This window comes from Lathamus discolor, chromosome 3, assembly GCF_037157495.1.
Source record: "Lathamus discolor isolate bLatDis1 chromosome 3, bLatDis1.hap1, whole genome shotgun sequence".
Lineage (NCBI taxonomy): Eukaryota > Metazoa > Chordata > Aves > Psittaciformes > Psittacidae > Lathamus > Lathamus discolor.
Genome location: NC_088886.1, coordinates 7864013 through 7882518, shown reverse-complemented (window position 1 = coordinate 7882518; position 18506 = coordinate 7864013). Strand labels below are relative to the sequence as shown.

Sequence of the window (18506 nt, the reverse complement as noted above, 5' to 3'; positions counted from 1 at the left end):
TGTTGAACATTCTGTGCCTCACACAGAGAAACATTGTCCTGGATGCCTCTAACCACCTGAGTTAAACCAACCAGCTCACAGCCTCAGGCATCTCTGTAGTAATTACAACACACTTGTCAGCCTGCTAACAATGAACTGTTGTGCTGCAGATTTGTACGAATCCAGAATGACAGCTCCCAGAAGAAAATAGCTATCTGCTTCTAAGCTGGAGTCAAACTATCATTGCCCGACATACAGTCATAAAACTGGACTTCACACTTATTTTCTGTCAAGAGAAAAATTAGGGCTATTAAAATCTACCCCAAACCACAGGCAGGTTTGAAAACAATATCCTCCAAGTCCTTTCTTGGCTTAGCCATGCGCAGCTCACTAGGGCTTGGCTAGCATGGAACTGGGGGACTTACTAAATGTACCACTCCCCTTATTTTGCTTCTCAGTAGAAACACTGTTTTTCTGCCTCCCTTTGCTGACTCCATCAGTCTTGAGCTTCCGCAGTATCTCCTGCACTGAGAATTGTGCAGATGTTGAAGGGGCAGTGGGATTGTGTGCTAGGTTTTTGGGAAAGCTTGTCATGAACATGAGAAAGTCATAAGGTCAGTGAACTAGGTAAACACTTGAGAGTTTAATTTCATATCTTCTCACGTTCACCATGAATTCTCCTGCAGAAAATGTGTTAATCTGTAATCTGCTCTGTAATAACTGCTATACATTGATTTGTCCTAAGATCATCTAGTACAGGACACTTTTGGTACCAAAAGAACATGGAGAACAGTATTAGCATACTATTATTTGTAAGTATAATGGAATTTTCTATGATTCTAAGTACTGACATTTTGAAAAATGGGTACCAGATCTGAGTGTTCTTTCCTGCTTCTTTAAAAGTACAATGCGCAAGGTTAAGCCTACACTGGACAAACAAGTGACTACTAATAAATCAGAACCAGCTAAATGGCTTGTGAGGAATGAGACTTGCACCAGTGTAGCCACAGTAGCAATGGCAGAATCGTTTTGGTGCAAATCCACATTGTAAGACACTTGTTCTTACCTAAACTGACTTGTTCTGGTACAGTTGACTTGAATTTGAAACCTGTGCTGCAGCAAGATAGCAGAGAAAGGCCACACACAAGTCAGAATCAGACACTAATGACCTCTGTGGTTTATAAATATCTTGTGATTACCAGATATCTTTGTTAGGGATGCTAATAACATTTTAATCATATCCACTGGTCTTCCTGGAAACAATATCTTAAGTGTCCATCCCTTCTTTATTATAGCCTTGTTTACATTATGATCAGCACACAGGAAGCCCATTATTTTTTCCCAAAACAACACACAGGCATTTAGTACGACTTGTTCTGCTCGTTCTAGGAAAAGTATTATAACAACCTTTGAGCACTCAGAAGGCTGGTTAGAGGAATGACTCACTCCTGCCTCCCGCATACCTGAACATGAAAAGACATACTCAGCTTTCTGGAATTTGAGTGCAAAGCCGATTAGTAGCTCCAACATTACATGTACACAATTAAGGATCTGTATGTCAGAAGGATTAAATCATTTTGTGCTTTACAGAACAAAAAGAACACGGAAAAACATATTACAGAACAAAAGAAAGCAGAAGAGAAGGCTCTGGGAAGACCGTAGAGCAGCCTGCCATTACCAGAAAGGGGCTACAAGAAATCTGGAGAGGGACTTTTTACGAGGGCATGTAATGATAAGACAAAGAGGAATGGATTTAAATTGAAAGAGGGGAAACTTAGATTAGACATTGGGAAGAAATTCTTCCCTTTGAGGATGCTGAGGCTCTGCTGTGGCTGCCCCATCCCTGGCAGTGTTCAAGGCCAGGTTGGACGGGGCTTGGAGCATCCTGGTCTAGCGGAAGGTGTCCCTGCGTGGCAGGGCATTGGAACTGGATGAGCTTTAAGGTCCCTTCCAATCCAAACCAGCCTATAATTCCATGATTCTGTATGCATGAACAAACAAAATCCTGGCAAAAATATAATTACTGTTGTATGATCTGGAACTGGCTTACAGGTAAACAGAGACTGTCTTACGTCACACAGGTTTCAGAAAGCCAAGCAACAGCTGTACTCCTGATCTAAAACAGCAATTTTTCCAAGACTTGGATTATATAGACATTCCTCCTGAGAGTACTTTCCAGGACTAGCAACACCAGTTGTTTTAGGAAGTCACAACTGTAGGCATGCCTTTGAATAGAAACACACCCCTGGATATGATTTATGTGCTCTCTACATTTTATGCAGCTGCAAGTTTTCTACACATAGGTTACTGATAGACTACTATCTTTTAAGGCCACAAGAGACCATTACAATAATCTTGCCTGACCTTCTTAATCAGATCTTCCACAGAGACCTGTTAATTTTCTGCATAAAACCTGTATTGTGCAAGTCCTACAGGTTATCTTTTAGGAGGGTGTCTAGTTATTAAAGTGTGTACACTGATCATTACGAAAACTGTATAGGAATAATCTGCTACTTCCTCCTGTCCTGTGCTCTTGGCTCCTTGTGGTGGTTTGCAGCTTTTCAAAGTTATAGCTGCCTTGAAAGTGTTTTAAAGTGGGTCATGAAATAATCAAATTTATACAAAGTACAGTAGTATTAAAGAAGCACAAAGTAGGATATTAAAGTATCTTTGCATATTTCTTCAGATGAACAGTGTTTTCTGTTCAGAAATACTTGAATATATCTGAATTCAATTTCTTCATCTGGCAGTCTTATGTCACACAAAGTACAGCATGGAATAATTGTACCTCTTTGGAAAATTATGTCATTTATATTGCAATTATTCAGAATCCCAAAAGGCAAAGCTATTTTTGAACTGTGATAGTCAGAAAGAACAATCTTGAATTTTTATCAAGAGAGTGGAATGTTACAGTTGATAGTAACTTAAATAAAGCTTGAGTGAATCTCTTCAAAAGAATTCTGTTTGATGGAAAAGTCGGCAAATTTAAAATGCAGCACTACAGACTCATCTATACGATTTTAAAACATACACAATTTATCTTTTCATGTAGACTGCAAGCATATTTTCCCCAACTAATTTGTATAAGCCAATTTCATGGGGCTATACCTCAGATTCCAAAAAGAGTTAGAAAAAACAGATATATACCAGAGGCAAATTTGACCTCTTTGCAAACTAGATAGATGACATGCAGCAAAGTGACATTGTTCACACAGGATTTAATTTTTAATTCAAGATCATATTTGAAACCCAGAAAAATCATCAATAAGCATTAATTTGCCATGATGCCCAGCTAATGCAGCAGCAGCTGGAGATTTAGCTGTTCCTTGTACAGCTTAGTATATGCTCTGACAGAAATGGAACAAGTGATACCACTGCTGAAACAGCAACAGTCTTCATTATAAATTAAACACATCACTATTGTAATGTGTTGTACATTTGACCAAAATGAGGGTTGAAAACTATTATACTTCCAATGCAGCTGGCAGAAAGGCTTCTACCTACAGTTTCTCTTCCCCCTTTACTTAGCAATGTTGTCTATACTATAAATCCAGCGAATGCCAGCTTGCGTTTCTGAAACAACTGCAATTCTATTATGTTTTAAGTAAATGTAAAACATGTAAAATCTCCACGCTGAATTCCAAGCAATCCCCTAACCCAGAACTTATTAACTGTGCACTTTAGAAACATTATGAACTCATTTCAGAAAGACACAAAGTAATCAGGTAACAGAGCATGCTACTGACCATTTGAATTTTTTTCTTCTTATGAAATACTTTAAGACAAACTCAAGACTATTTACAGCATGATGCCATTTTGATGACATTAAGTCTTGATACTAACAAGTGTTTCTTCTTGACAATTTCATTTTTTGTCCAAATTATTTTTATCTTCTTATACTGAACCTTCTTCTCAATTTTCTTTCATTTTCATCTAGTCTTAATTACAATAATAACAATGTCAAAAAGGTTTGGAAGTTATGAAAATAAAATAAAACTGAAGCAATAATGCTGGTCATAAGACAAAACCCCTAACTTTCCCAAGCCATAGTAACCTACTGCCTGCAACCAAGGCTGAGCAAGCATTGAGACACTAACACAGCAAAACACTTAAAACACATTTAAATTCATCCTTATTCAGGACAACACAATAGTCACATTTTACTCTAGTAGTTAAAAACGTTCCTAAATTTAAATAATCTGCCACTTGGTTTCAGCAATAACCATAGCTGGGTCATGATATAGTGAGGAGATGAGTCAAAAGTCTTAACAATAGTGTTAAGTCAGTCATATTTGAGAGGGTATTAATGATTTTGCCCTCTGAGTAGACAAGCACAGAGATGATTCAACCATATTAGTTAACCACAATTAAGCCACATTTAAAACTAAGTGTTTTGATGTCTTTGTTGCTATGGAAAAGATTGCAAATTGTTGATAAATGTAGTGAGAAGCAAGAGCAAAGCATTACTTGCCTACATCTGTATCAGTCCTGTGTGCTGTAAGGGAGACTGCAGGTGGCACTTTGTGAAAGCTATCAGGTACCATATTGCAGCCTTCTTTCTGCAGAGAGAAGGAATCTGGTGTGAGTCTGCAGGAATCTCTACAGATACTCTACTGCACTCCCCCTTCTCAGAACCCTGTTGTATGTCCATAAATAAGAACCCACCACATGGGATTGTTTTTGATTTACAGCTCTGTAGCAGGAAATCCATTCTGTTACTCAGCCAACTATTGCAAAACACCAGCAGGCAAGATGTTCCTTTAAGTGCAAAACATGTAATCCCACTGATGCCAACATGTAAGAATGAGGAATGCTGCCTTAAAACCTCTGTTTTCTGGACTCCTGAATTATGGACATGTAATTTTTTGTCATTCTTCTACATCACTTTAGCACTATTAATAATAGTGATATAACTTGACTGGTGAGATAGCACCTAAAATATCTGCCTTTATGAAAAAAGCTTTAAACACCTCCCATATCATGGCTAAATATCAAAGACTGAATTATTATTGCTGTAAAGGAGAGGTGCAGTGAATAGTTCACAATTTAATGTACGTTCTTGCTGGGTTGAAGAATGCAACTGAAACATAAAATATCCTTAAAGATGACCAAATTACTTGCTTAATGACTGATCTGTTTCCCATGAGTTTGGGGTGGGGTTTTTTTTTAAGTTGCAGAAGTAACGCAGCAGTGATTCAGCCTTGATGGAACTTTTAAAGGTGTGCACATGACTAAGCAGATGCAAAAGAGCATGAATTGAACTCCATCAGCTGACAAGGACTTGCTTACCTCTGTGTCACCTTACATTTCTTCCCTGTTATCTGTAATAAAAGATATTTCATCACCTTCACCTGTTGTGTTCAACAGATGTAGCTAGAAAAGTCCACTGATTATTCATATGAAAAAGTTTCTTTAACTGAGTTTTTGTAGCAATTAAAGCAGCCATGGAAAATACTTCCAGTGAAATAATCACTGTGGCTTGAAAACTACATCAAGGATTTCAGTAGTTTCACAACACCCTTTCAATCAAGTGCGCTCAGTTTACAAATAAAATAACATTTATTCATATTCCAGCCTTAAAAATGCACCCCAAACTCTGCAAGACAAGCTAGCTCCTGCTGTTATTGAGAATATCCATTTAAATGAGATGCACAAAAGCTGAGAAGCAACTGAAGAAGGTATTGGTATAGTTATACATAAGTATCTATATTAGATTACCAAAATTACTGATGATGATGCAAAAGTATCAAACCAGACAGATTTTTCAGATTCTCATATCAGTTTAATTTGTGCAACATGACAAATTTGTCTTTTTTTAGAAGGAGAAATCCCCCAAGGTGCTCACAAGACAAATGGATATGATATATAAAAATGACAAAGAACACTGAGGTCCAAAGGAAAAAAGTATCGAGATTTTAGGTCTAAGACAGAGAAAGAAGCCATATAAGCTAGCTAAGCTCGGATAACTAGATGCGTTTTACTGAAATAGAGGATGTATTCTTCCTGAAAGAATTTCCATGATTCAAAAGGCATTCAGATTACATCCAAAACTGAAACATTCTTGATTGTCAGTCTCTTCCTGCTTACTGAAGAGATAGGATCTGTTCCTGTTCAAAATAAGTTAGCATTAGTGATTTTCCTTAGAGAAATACTTGGAAAAAATGATTTAGTGAATTTCTGTCTCCTTTCCCTGTGATAGCATTAGGTGATGGTAGGTTACATATATTCAGATGAGTATGAGAAAAAAAAACAACAAAAAAAACCAACTTCAAAATCATCAGTCAAGCTATTTAGCGTAATGAATATATTGATGAGTTACTTTATATAACTCCAATTCTCCTCAGTAGGGAATAAATCCAAGGCTAAAAATTAGCTGTGGGTCTCCTACATGGAACTACACAACAAATCCATTAGCTAGATAGCACTACTGTAGGCCCCAAAATACAAAGCATACAGGTACCTCGTAGAGGTCAAGAAAACCTGTATTCTTCTTGTTTATTCTATGTTTATAAATACAGGTATCTGCTGTTTATTCTTGCGTTTAAGTATCCTTATTTTTGTAGCTGGGATTCTTATGTATGTAAGATGTCCATTAACTCTAAACAACAAAAGTTTGTGCCAGGCCTGGATGATACTGCAAAATTTGTTATATTCAAATGAAAGTCAGCATAATACCTAATTCTGATAATTTCAAATCCCTTCTTCCAGTATGTGCAGTTCCTACAATCACACCTTTAAAATCTATGGTTGTCCTCAATACAGGATTGAGACTTGGGTTTACAGAGTAATTTAAAAGATTGAGTTACCAGTATTGTTACACAGAGGCTTTGAAGAACCTTGGTGTGATACATCTCTGTCTTTTGCAAAACTAAAGCCCAGGAAACAAAGCTGATCTGCATGACATCTCAGAAGGAGGAGGTACCAATTAAAAGAAAGAGATAGAAGATCTGGGGGTGGTGGAGGTTTCTGAGGGTTTTTTAACTGTATTTATCATGTGCATTGGACAGCAAATTGGAGCTGATCCTATAGGCAGGCTTTTTTTGCTGCCAATGAGGCTTGAAAGGGGAAAAGTATCCAGAAATTGCCTCTGGATATGGATGGGAAACTTTTAATCAAAGTCTCTGATAGAAGCACAAAAGCTTGGATCACTTCCTTGGGTTTCTAAATCATTTAACAGGTATGTTTCCAGTCAGGTAACTGGGAATGACTGTACTTTCTATCTACTTCCTACTTCAAGAAATGTGGTAGAGGCAGGACAGTAGGCTTGATCTATATAACAACTGGCATAGACAAAAAACAACCAGATGGTATTAATCTAAAAGAGTTCTCTTGCCCAAAACAGAACCCACATCCTTGACAGACTCTACAACCAGCAGAGAATCTCTCTCTCTCCCATTTACCATTATCATACAGCTGTCTTTTTTATATATCTGCAGTTCTGTCCTTGCCCTTGTAGCTCTGTAATAACAAACTGTTCACATGAGAAAAGCATTATTCTACTAACAATATTAAAAAAGGCAAAATTTTAATTAGATTTTATTTTTTTCTTTCAGGTACCTCAATTTTGTAGAATTGCTGAAATAAAGTTCATCAATTCCTACAGCTCTTTTGGGACTGCTAATGTTAAAAGGAATGCAACTTAATACTTGAGTACGCAATGTAATATAAAGAACTATTTTTGATCAGACGAGCAGATTAAATGTCACAAAAAAGTAAAATTCCTAAAATTTTAGATGTGCAAATACAATTACTTGATTACAGAATCACAGAATGGTTGAGGTTGGAAGGGATGAAATGCATCCTACTTCCAGTAGGAAGAAGTATTTCCAAGCACCTCACTCAACCTAATGTCATAATTAGACTCTTTGTGTACATGGAATAAGATCTACCCAAACAATAGATCTACATTTGGTCAACCTCTGTTCACAATTTATTATAAACTATATTACTTCAGTCCGATCCTCATCACCAGAGGACTCAAACTTTGTTGATAATGGAAACAATCTGTGGTTTTGGCTAATGTAAAAACATAGAAAAAGGAAATATAATAATCTAGAAAGAGAATCTATGACAAAATTACATTTACCCCTCAAGTCTCCTGGCTGGTTCTGGATTTACCATTACTTCCATTGTTGCATTATGTGCGCATATTTCCTTCTCCCATACACAACTGCACAGCTGCTACACAAGTCTATAGTTTCAGTGTACTACATGAAGAGAAAATGGCCTTATGTCCGTATCTATGCTTGTAAAGAAACCTCTTCCATTTCCAGCTAACACGTTATTCAAGAGCTGCACCAGAGCTGCGCAATGCTGATGAGAGGGAAGTAACATGTTCCACTGAAAACCAGACAAGGAAATGCCTAAAACTGCAAGCTGACTGAAAGAGTAAAGGAATTGAGCCAGCATTCTGGGGAAAGGAAGGAATAGGGAGGGGTGGAATAACCAGTATATTCTTCCAAAAAACGTATGCTCAAAGCAGATAACATACGAAAAAGATAAGTGCTACTAGTATGCCATAAATAATACAAAATTTACCTAATGCGCCATTAAAGTTTATGGATCAAATCCTCTTTCCTGGCCACGAAGGTACTTGAAGGCTCTTAGCAAGTTGGTTATAGCTTTCTGATCCTCTACCCAATTCATCTGTAGCACTGCAAAGGGACTGGAGATGATTCATTTACAGAGGGACCCAAACCGCAGTTTACCCTACAGTGCCTTTAAGATACTGTTTATATGGGCTGTAAAACTGGTTACTGTCTTAGATCTTAGTCTATTAAGAACTTTTCAGTCTAAAAGAGACATTTCCCAGTGAAGACATTGGGTGATTTTCTCTTATTCTGCACTGCCTGAGCACTGTATGAGGGATACTGGACAGTGAATATGGCCACTTATAACTGCCCTCAGTTTTCTCCAGCTGTATAAATGCTTCGATTTCTCCAAAATAAAAAGAGTTTATTTGGATGTATGATGGCACATCCCTGTTTACAGATCACTAAACTGCAAATCCAATGCAAATTTCTTGTGTTCTGGGGAACTGCATCCCTGGATGCGATGTGCCCTCTGAGCATGCATAACTTGAAACAGATGGCTCAATAGATGAGCTGCCAAACACACAAGGCCAATTTAAATGCCATCCAAAAGTAAAAGTTAAGTGGGATAAAAAGTTCTCCTTGTCCCACTTTAGATAAACAGGGCCTGTCTGCTTGGAAGATGCTCTTCTCCCCTTTTCTGCCTTTCTACTTATTCTTTCCAAATATGGCATTTAAATTCAGTTTTACCAGCTACCAAGATTTTATCATCTATTTTCCAATTTTCTGTCTCTTTTTTCAATAAAGCTGCAGCCTCTGGAGCCAAGAACTTCCATGGGTTATTTGAGCTTTAATTAAAAAAGCCAACAAGAAAGCAGCAAAATATAGGACCTTACTGACCTTTAAGGTTGCCAAGAAAAGCTTGAAAATATGAACCCTGAAGATTCAGAGATCAAAATTCCTTTTCAACTTATGCTTTGGTTGGCAGGGCTTAAGCACAAATAAATAATTTAAAATGCCTGTAATATGAAATCTACTGATTTCCCATTTAAACAATTTGATATAGAAACAGCTACCAGAAAGTTCTTCCCAGCTTATCCTACCTCCTAGCCTTTCCACAGGATTCCCTGCCAAATACTTGCTTCATGGCTGGCCTAAGTGGAGGCATTGTTATACCTTAGGCAGTATCTTCACTGTAAAGTAAACCTGATTTAAAGCTACTGTATGTCTTGGTTTCCACAAATATGCCATGTTTTTTTTTTCCATCTGGATTTTTTTCATGAGGACACACACATCTATATACGTATCTATCTGTCCATCTCCCTAAACTCTGTATCTAGTTGTCTCAATGTCTTAACATCAGGAATCCTGACACAGTACATTCAAAAAACCCAGAGAATGGCAGATGGCATCTGCAGAGCTTCTCTGTGCATGAAAAAAATCAAGTATTTCCAAGAAGTAGTTACACTGCCTGAGCATTCACAGTACAGAACATGCCCGTGGTGCTAGTGGAAACAGAAATGACAGCAATCACTTGAGTCAGCCAAGCACTACTAAGATCAGTTGCAGTGCAGAGTATTACCTATGCTTCACAGTCACTGCCTCAGTTGACAACGCGCTGATTATCCCCAGAAATCTTTAAAGTACTAAGTGAAGGATTTGTGGGTATACAGCCAAAAACCACAAAGAAATTGTATGTTGACTTAACTCTACAGCAAAGACAAATACTCAGAATGCAAGATTGGTCCTCTACCTATAAGAACGTTTTCCTCCACGTGTTTGAGGAACTCAGTGTAATGAGTAAATTTAATGCAGTGAGTCTGAAGCAATTAACTGTATGAGACATCATCCCTGATGTTTAACAGATTAATTTCCCATCCAAAACAGTAAAGCCAAGAAGGCATAACATCTTACAGGTAGAATGGGTTATCTATGTAAATGACAGTTGGATCAGGGAAAACTGTGGGTAGGATTGTTTTGTCTAAAATTGCCAAATACATAAACCAGAATCTGAAAGACTGGTAAGACAACAGTTCAGTTGCTACCGATTTTGCTGTATTTAGAAGAGCTGCATCTTTTCTCCAGTTGGCATAATAGAAACAGCATATTTAGAACTAGTCAGCATAAACTGAAGAGTGTAATACTAATAAAAAGCTCAGATCCTCCTATTTGCTTACACAATATAAATAGCAGAGCTTACCTTTGGGTATTTGCATGCTTTAATCTTTAAGTCAATGCAATAAATTTTGCTCCTCATTATGTACATGTAACCACATCAACACCAATGGAACACACAAGTATGAACAACTTTTGGCTTGTTTGGCCTGAACTTGAAGGACTTGACTAAACTCCTATTTTTGTTTGTTATCTTATTTCCAAAGACTTAATCTACAAACTGTATTGCAAACTTGACCAGTAAACTACAACAACTATTTACTGTCTATACCTCAAATACTGAACTGTAAGAAAAGATGGCATCCTAAACATTACCAACTTCAGCTTATGCCATGGAAATCAAAGTCTCACTGTATACTGTAGAATGTTTTTATGCTCAGACTTGCTTGTTAGTTATTCCTCACAAGTTTATTTTCAAAAATTAATTCTGTAGGACAACAGAAAAGCAAATTATGTAATTCTCCATTTTGACAGCTGTCCAGAGAATTTGGTTAACTCCAGTAGCATTGGCAGATTTTACTATTAATGTTGTTGTAACATTTGCTTAGAAGTTACGTTGCAGTCACTGTTGAAATTAAATAGAATCATAGAATCATAGAATCATAGAATAGTTAGGGTTGGAAAGGACCTCAAGATCATCTAGCAGGGCACTGGGAAATAGGAATAGAACAGACTGAACTTTTGAAACTTGGAAGCAAACACGCAACAAAGCCTGGATTATTTTCATCAAGTTCTTGGCTTACAAACTGAGTAACAGAGCTGGTCTGTGTGTGCTGCTGCCTACGAGCTGAGTAGGATCCCCTTTGTTTCCATCCATGACATCTGGGTGTATCTCAGCAGTTCTGAGCAACTTTAGCTTCAGCAAGTGTCAGTGAAACTGCCTGTGTTAGAGAATGGGGCAAAATAAAGTTTGACTAAAAAATGTAAAATTAGGCTACAATATTATTAGAGATCTCCTCAGAAATTCCACTCTTTAACTTGGAAAGAAAACAACCCAAAAACCTCCTGGACAGGATACCTATAGAGTCCCTTTGCTAATGTGAAAATAAGAACATAATATTAGAGATAGTGGATCAGAAGGAAGGTCTAAATAGGCCAGCATCCTGTCTCCAGCAGGAGCAATAGCTAGTAGCTATGGAAGGCAGTAGGAGTACATAAGCATGTAGAGCGACTGGCCTGGTATACCTCCCAAACCTCCAACAATTTACAGCTCAGAAGTCACCTGAGCTGGAGTTGTTTCATTGGTGTGAGTGGTTGTTTTAGTCTAGACAGCTGATGAATGTGTCCTACAATATGTCCCAGGCTTTTGTCTTCATACTACTAAGGTTGCAAACCTAGCCAGGGTGGATTATGGCTTTCCTCTGACTGTTAAACCTGGGTTTTCTTCCTGCTGATAGCAAACTGATGAAGTAGCAGGAGGTGCTGCTGTGAACCAAAGTCTCACTTTAGCTGGAAACCAGATGTTGCTGCATTCTGCATGAGTCTGCTAACTCACACGTAGTCAGAATAGACTTCTGACAGCTCCTGAGAGCTGTCAAAGTAGCAAAACATCCATCTGCTCTCTAAATTGAGGTCCAAGTGCAGATCATGAATTTGGGGGAGCAATCTGAGTTTATTCTGCCAGTTCTGGTGGCTACTTATTATTCTTCTACTAAATCGATTCTCTGCTTCTTTCTCATTTATCATGAAAAAGAGAGAATTAGTAAGATGAAAAAATAATTTCTGCATTTTCACTTCCATCAGAACAAGAAGGAAGCAAATCCTGCTTAAAGTAGGCACAAAAAGGGATTATTTTAATTCTCAGATAAGAAGAAAAATACTTCTCCAGTTTTTGGTAGGATAAACTTTGCTACCTTTATCTGCCATCCTTACACAAGAAACAGTAACTAAAGAAAGATCTTTTTGGCGTCCCAAAATCAGGGCAGCATTAGATGAGTGACTATGCTGTATACAGGGCTCTTTCTATGCACAGACCACTGGGAGTGAATCTATGCCTAAAGAAAAAAATATTTGACCTGAAATTCCAGAATAAAATGCAGAAGGAGTCAGAAACTGATTCTAAATTGACACAATTGAAATTTAAGTTTTAACAGATACCCATTTAATACTTCTAGCTATGCAAATAAAATGAGTAATAGAAGCACTCAGTGGGATAGTGCTCATTCTATATACTTAATTGCTCAAGTCTAGGTTTCCATGATTTCACTTTTATCTTCCCTTTCATCTCCGTAGATTTCCCACTCAGTACCCTAAAAATTACCATAGTCAGTTTAATGTTATTTTTCCTATTTACCTGGGGGGAGGGGGGCGATGGGGTAGGGAACAACACAGACACAGAGTTTAATCAAACTTTGTACTAGACAGCAAGGATACTCTTTATAACAGCCCTATAATATGCATATATTTTGGAATCTACTAGTGTGTGTATATATACTAACTTTGATATTGCTGTATCAATAACATAGTGTACAAATTAAAAATAAACCTAGCCTATAATCCTCATGATTACGGACAATACTCTTTAACTAAATCAGTTCTTACCTTTTTCCTTGCTAAATTTGCTACACATCAAACTCTACTGTAAATAGTCTAAATTTTGTGAGAAGACAGTGTATCTATTGCATTCTTTCAAAACACACTGACTGCAAAGAGCAAGTAACCTTATTTGAAACATACTAATAGGCCAAACAGTATGAAAAGAGGTAATGTTTGGAAACCTTTGGGAAAAGCAGTTGTGCTTATTTGCCTTTTTGTACTAGTGGGCTGCATATCTGAGCTGCAATGAAGTAAACATTCCAGTTCAGCAACATTCCTCTGTCTTTTCAAAGTCTCTGTGGAGACTAAAGTAGAAAAATCACTTATTTGTGGTTAATAGCAGGGACTTCTGCATTAAATATTAAATTCTGCCCACAGGATGATAAAATGCTTAAATCAAATGATGAGACGTTACCCATCTAAGCAATGCATTAGGAGTATAAAATGTGATTCAGCATGCTATGAACCTTTAACTCTTGCACTCAGCAAAGACATCAGGGTTGTTGTTCTCAAGACTGAATTATGATGCTGTCAGTTTTATAATAAAATAGTACTAAGATTATAGTGAATCATTTACCCTGCAAAATGCATTCCAGCATTTTTATAGTTGCTAGATTGATTTCCAGGTTACCAAAACTTGATCTATGTGCAGATGGAAAATTGCTCATATAATTGTTTCTTCAGTAAAAAGGCTAGGCAAATCTTTTAATTCTTTTGGACTAGATATATATTTAAGTTACAGATATTGTTAGAAGGTGCTTTCACTATTAAATTTGTATTGCTGTTAATGCCTTCATCTCTGAACACATGCGACCAGGAGAGGTCAGAGTAATTCTCTGATCTCTGTGTAAAGGGAGTACAGAAGATACTAACTTGCTATTAAGAAATGTAGGTAAGTTCAGACATGTATTTCTTTTGAAGATGCTGAGTCCTAAAATGTCACTTTAGATCTCTTGCAACTCCCAGATAATGTCATTATGTCAAACTGTCCTGCAAAACTGTAACCTCCTTTATGAGACCATACCAAAATAGAAGTTATGGTATTGTCACAAGGCTACTCAAATCTATAATGCCCTTAAAATGTGTTTCTCTGTAGACCTTGTCACGGGATTTGGTCAGTGAGTGAGTCACCTTAATTGCATAACTGAATACCATCACACCCTGTTTTTAACACGCACTGCAACATCTGACAAACTTTTCCAAGTCCTGTAATGTATCGGTGCCAGTTCAGTGAGTCAGCTGCCTCTTTGCTGCATCATCCCCTAGACATACAGCAATACTAGAGAGGAATAAATAACTACAGATATAATAAATCTTAGTTTGGGGATCATCTCTATCTTTCAAAAGCAAGAGAGATCCTTCAGCCCTTTCTTAAATGGTAACATATTTTGGCTGAACACAATCCATATGTTTTTGTGAAATGGCTCCAATATCATAATGCTCTCCAGTACAGCTCTAAACATTCCATGAAAGGATAAGAATCTAGTGAAACCTTTTCCAAACACAACCATAAGCTGTATGTAGAAACAGAACAGGGACTTTGAAGCCTGAGGACTTGAATTCCACACCACCTGTGCTAATTTGATTTTTTTCTGGTGTATGCTTATATGGAGTCATTTAGAAGACTCAGAAAGGTCTCTGCCTCTCCACAAGGTTCCTCATCCCTGATCTGGAAGACTATGAAAATTGATTAAAATCAGAGAAAAAATAGATTAAAATGGACAGGATTGGGAAAATTTCTTGCTGATGGCTTTTATTTCCTGGTATGACAGAGGAATTGGCAAGAAAAGCCCAAGATGTAATTATTTGTTTGCCTCAGAATGACAGAGAATCAACTACTGTCTTCATTCCACGATATTGCTGATTTTTTTCATAAACATTTTTATTAAAACCAGTGATAGTCTAATAAATCTATTCAGAAAATCTACTTATCATGGCACTTACTGGCATACTTGATTTAATTATCCTCTTCTAAGAGCAACTGCTTGTAGGGTAAAGGTTATTCTCTCCCATCTATCTTCCATTCTGTAACCCCTAAACCAAACATAATTCTGAAGAAATAAAAGAAAATGTTTAGGCTCTGACATTGTCCCTGCTCTTAGTATTGACAGCATATGCATTAGAGCGACTAGGAAATACCTTTAAAGGACAGTAGCATGAGACTGAAGCTGACAGAGAAGGCTTCATCTTCTACTTGACTGTAATTTATTAGCACATTTGTTACCTGTAAAAAAAAAAAAAACCAAACAACAACTGGAGGGAATTTTTTACTGAAGGTACAAATAAAAGACTCCTTCCTCCCAACAAGCAGAAAAAGAATCATCCAGCATCAGGCTAAAATGTCATTTCTTAATTATAATGATTATGTTGTCAGTGGATGACATAGTGACCTGATAGGACAAGAAATGCAGAATGAAAGCACCAGCCCATTTCTGAAGTGGGAAAAGGAAATAAAATGGCATTTGTTCTCTTCTGAAATGGCTTCCTTATGTTCTACAGAACTCGAAGCAGTTGCAGCTGTTGGGAGAAGCTAAAGCTACTTTCACTGCTGCCAGTCACACTCCCAGACACCCTGGAGGAACCCACAAGCCACACAACTTCACCACTGAAGTTCTTCAAAGTTAGTTCAGCTATAACTTCAGGAAAATTCACAATGGAAAAGCATCTTCCCCTTAAAGAAGCAGACTTCCAGCATACTTCTCATTCCCTCTACCCTGGTCCTTCTCTGGTAATTAACTCAGCAGTACCTTCCTCTTGGCTAGAACCCATACAGATTTAAACTATAATGGCCAAAAACCATCTCAAGCTATAATATATTGGACAAGCTTAGATAAAGGAAAAGAACATGGAAAAAATTTTAAAAAGTAGGTTACAAGTTGGGATGCCCTGGAAAACACAGACAGGATTGGGCACATCTGAGGTTTTTCCCTACATTCCTGCTGGAACAGTGTGAGTACACCAGAGGCCCATCTTACGGGTTAAACATTGTGGCTGGTCAGGAAATCCATGTGTGGCCGGGATACTACTGGAAGATAATTTGTGTCCTCTGTGTGGCAAGAAAATGACGCTGGACAAGATATTCAGCTGATGGAGCAGTGCATAAAACAAAAGCAGCACAAGATAACAGCTGCTGCCTTCTGTCCAGTTCTGCTGACCTCTGCAGTAGTAGCTCTCTCAGATGACAGTACTTTACTTAAAGGGGTTGACTTAAGTTTTGTAAAATATGGAGAACTTCACAATGAAACTGCCTATAATTATAGAAAATAGCAGTTTTTGTTCCAAACTGCAGAGAGACAGAACATGTTAAAACAAACTAAAATTTTCTATTAAGGAAGTAACTCACTAAATTCTGTTCTTTTATTAAAAATCATTGATGCTGCTGAGGTAACATATAAAGTAATCAAGGTAGGTTTTATCACAGCTGTGGCCAATTTCAGTTTGTTCTTTTGTTTAAATGAACTAAAAAATTTGCACTGATCTTTCAAAGCAATTTGAATGGGCACCTGGAATCTTTATCAGAAGGATCTAACTAAGACTAATCCCTTCAACAATGCCCTCATGAACCATGGTATGTATAACCTATACTGAAATAATCCAACATACACAGAAGACACATCGTGCTGGTATGTCAAGAAAGTACATAAACTTGTATAATATTATATCCTTAATGCTGATAAGACTATAATTTCATCTGTATTTATTTAAATTTGTGAGGTTATTGAAAAAGCATTATTCTCTGATCTCTGCCAAATTACCTAAAGAATATCCACACTGCATTTGTAAAATGAAACCATGAGCTGGATTCCCTTTGCCACCTGTTAACAGTTTTCCATCTACACCAGGGCTTTTAAGGTTTAGCTAAAATACACACTGCTTCTAGCAGAGACAAGTCTACAGCACATTTCCCCTCAAAAAAGTCAAAGAGAACAAAGAGCTCAGAAGATATTCAGTGTATGCCAAAGTTCAGCCTCTGGCAAACCAGGGTAAATAGAAAGCTCTTGTGGAGAATTTCTCATTGAGAATGCTCTACCTACAGACAGCCAGTCCACAGTTAAACCAAGAGATTTTTTTGTGCAAGCCCTTTGCATAGTTTCAACTCATGGTACAATACACTCAAAGTAGTAATCTGAGATGATAAAGCTCCAGTCCAACTACAGCTTTAAATGGTAGTAGTAGTAATGTTCTGGCACCATCTCATGTTTTTTGTTTTGCTTGCCAGGGTATAATCTCTAGGCAGCCACCCTTTGTTTAGTCAGTGAAACTAAAGAAGAAAACAGGCTACTGAGGTCACATACAGCTTGAAAAAGAATGTTATCAAAATTAACAAGCTGGGTTTCAAGACTGGTAACACCATGTATAAAGACACCACCAGGTGACCCCAAGGGGCATTATAAAGTCAATGGGATAAATTCCACTTGCTAACAAGCTAGTAAACAATGTGAAATGGGAAGATGAATAAAAATATGGAAGTATTTCTTATTCACTAAAATCAAATAAGGAAGCTCTGCCTTTGAGTGATTGTTTTTTCACAAGGGGCAACCAGGGTGATTCTTCTATTCTAATTAATTTAACTTAGTATAAAGGTGCAGTACTGTAAAATACTAGAACTATTTCACCCCTACTTTAAAGGTACCTTTATATTAAAATCATAAAAAGAAAAAAAATCCCACAGGTTTATAGTTGATGAAAAACGAAAAAAGGGAAAGAGGCTATTCCATGAACACTGTTAAGACTGCGTGACAAGCACAAACCTGATGGTAAAAGCACTATTTCTGCTGCTATACTGTTTATCCCTAGGAAGCAACATGAGTATCTGTATGGGTTCTTTGAAGTTTTTATGCTGAAGTACAACTGAAGTTATGTACTTGTCAGAGAATATCAGTGCCAAAAACATGCCTTGCACTGAACAACACATTTACAATTGTCCACAGTTCCTGGGGAAATCATTTCGCATTCTTGGCTCAGTCCACAGGAAAGCTGTATCCCATTTAAACAAGCTTTACCATTCAGAGTCCTCAAGTCCTGAATGCCTTTTTACACATTCTGGCCCTGTGGCCCCTTTGGTAACAGAGCCAGTCCCTTGAACTCAATTTGTAAGCCCAACATGCGCTCTGGACAGGCAAACAACAGAGAGACCCTCATAACAGCGAGAGAAATCAAAAGCTGCCGTGGCACTAAGTATTTTACGGGACAGTTTAACACCCTCCCGCCCTCCCACAACCGACATACCAGGGCGTCATGCCCTCACCACACCACAGCTACCCTGCAGCCCTCCCTCACGCCGGG

General features: G+C 37.6%; 1 protein-coding gene across 8 annotated transcripts in view; it reads right to left on the bottom strand.

Moving 5' to 3' along the window:
* Positions 1 to 18506, bottom strand: part of EPS15 (epidermal growth factor receptor pathway substrate 15) — a 75906-nt gene that overhangs the window by 56430 nt on the left and 970 nt on the right. For 6 of the 8 annotated variants that reach the window (XM_065673356.1, XM_065673355.1, XM_065673353.1 and 3 more), the window contains exons 2-3: positions 15360 to 15444; positions 15165 to 15271 (exon numbers count right to left, since the gene is read on the bottom strand). Coding sequence is in view for 1 of the 8 variants with exons in the window: in XM_065673360.1 (XP_065529432.1) it covers positions 15165 to 15170 (6 nt within the window). In the remaining 7 variants the exon portion in view is untranslated. Of the gene's footprint in view, positions 1 to 4450; positions 4539 to 15164; positions 15272 to 15359; positions 15445 to 18506 lie in introns of all 8 variants that reach the window. The other 2 variants (XM_065673357.1, XM_065673358.1) reach the window with 2 other exon arrangements.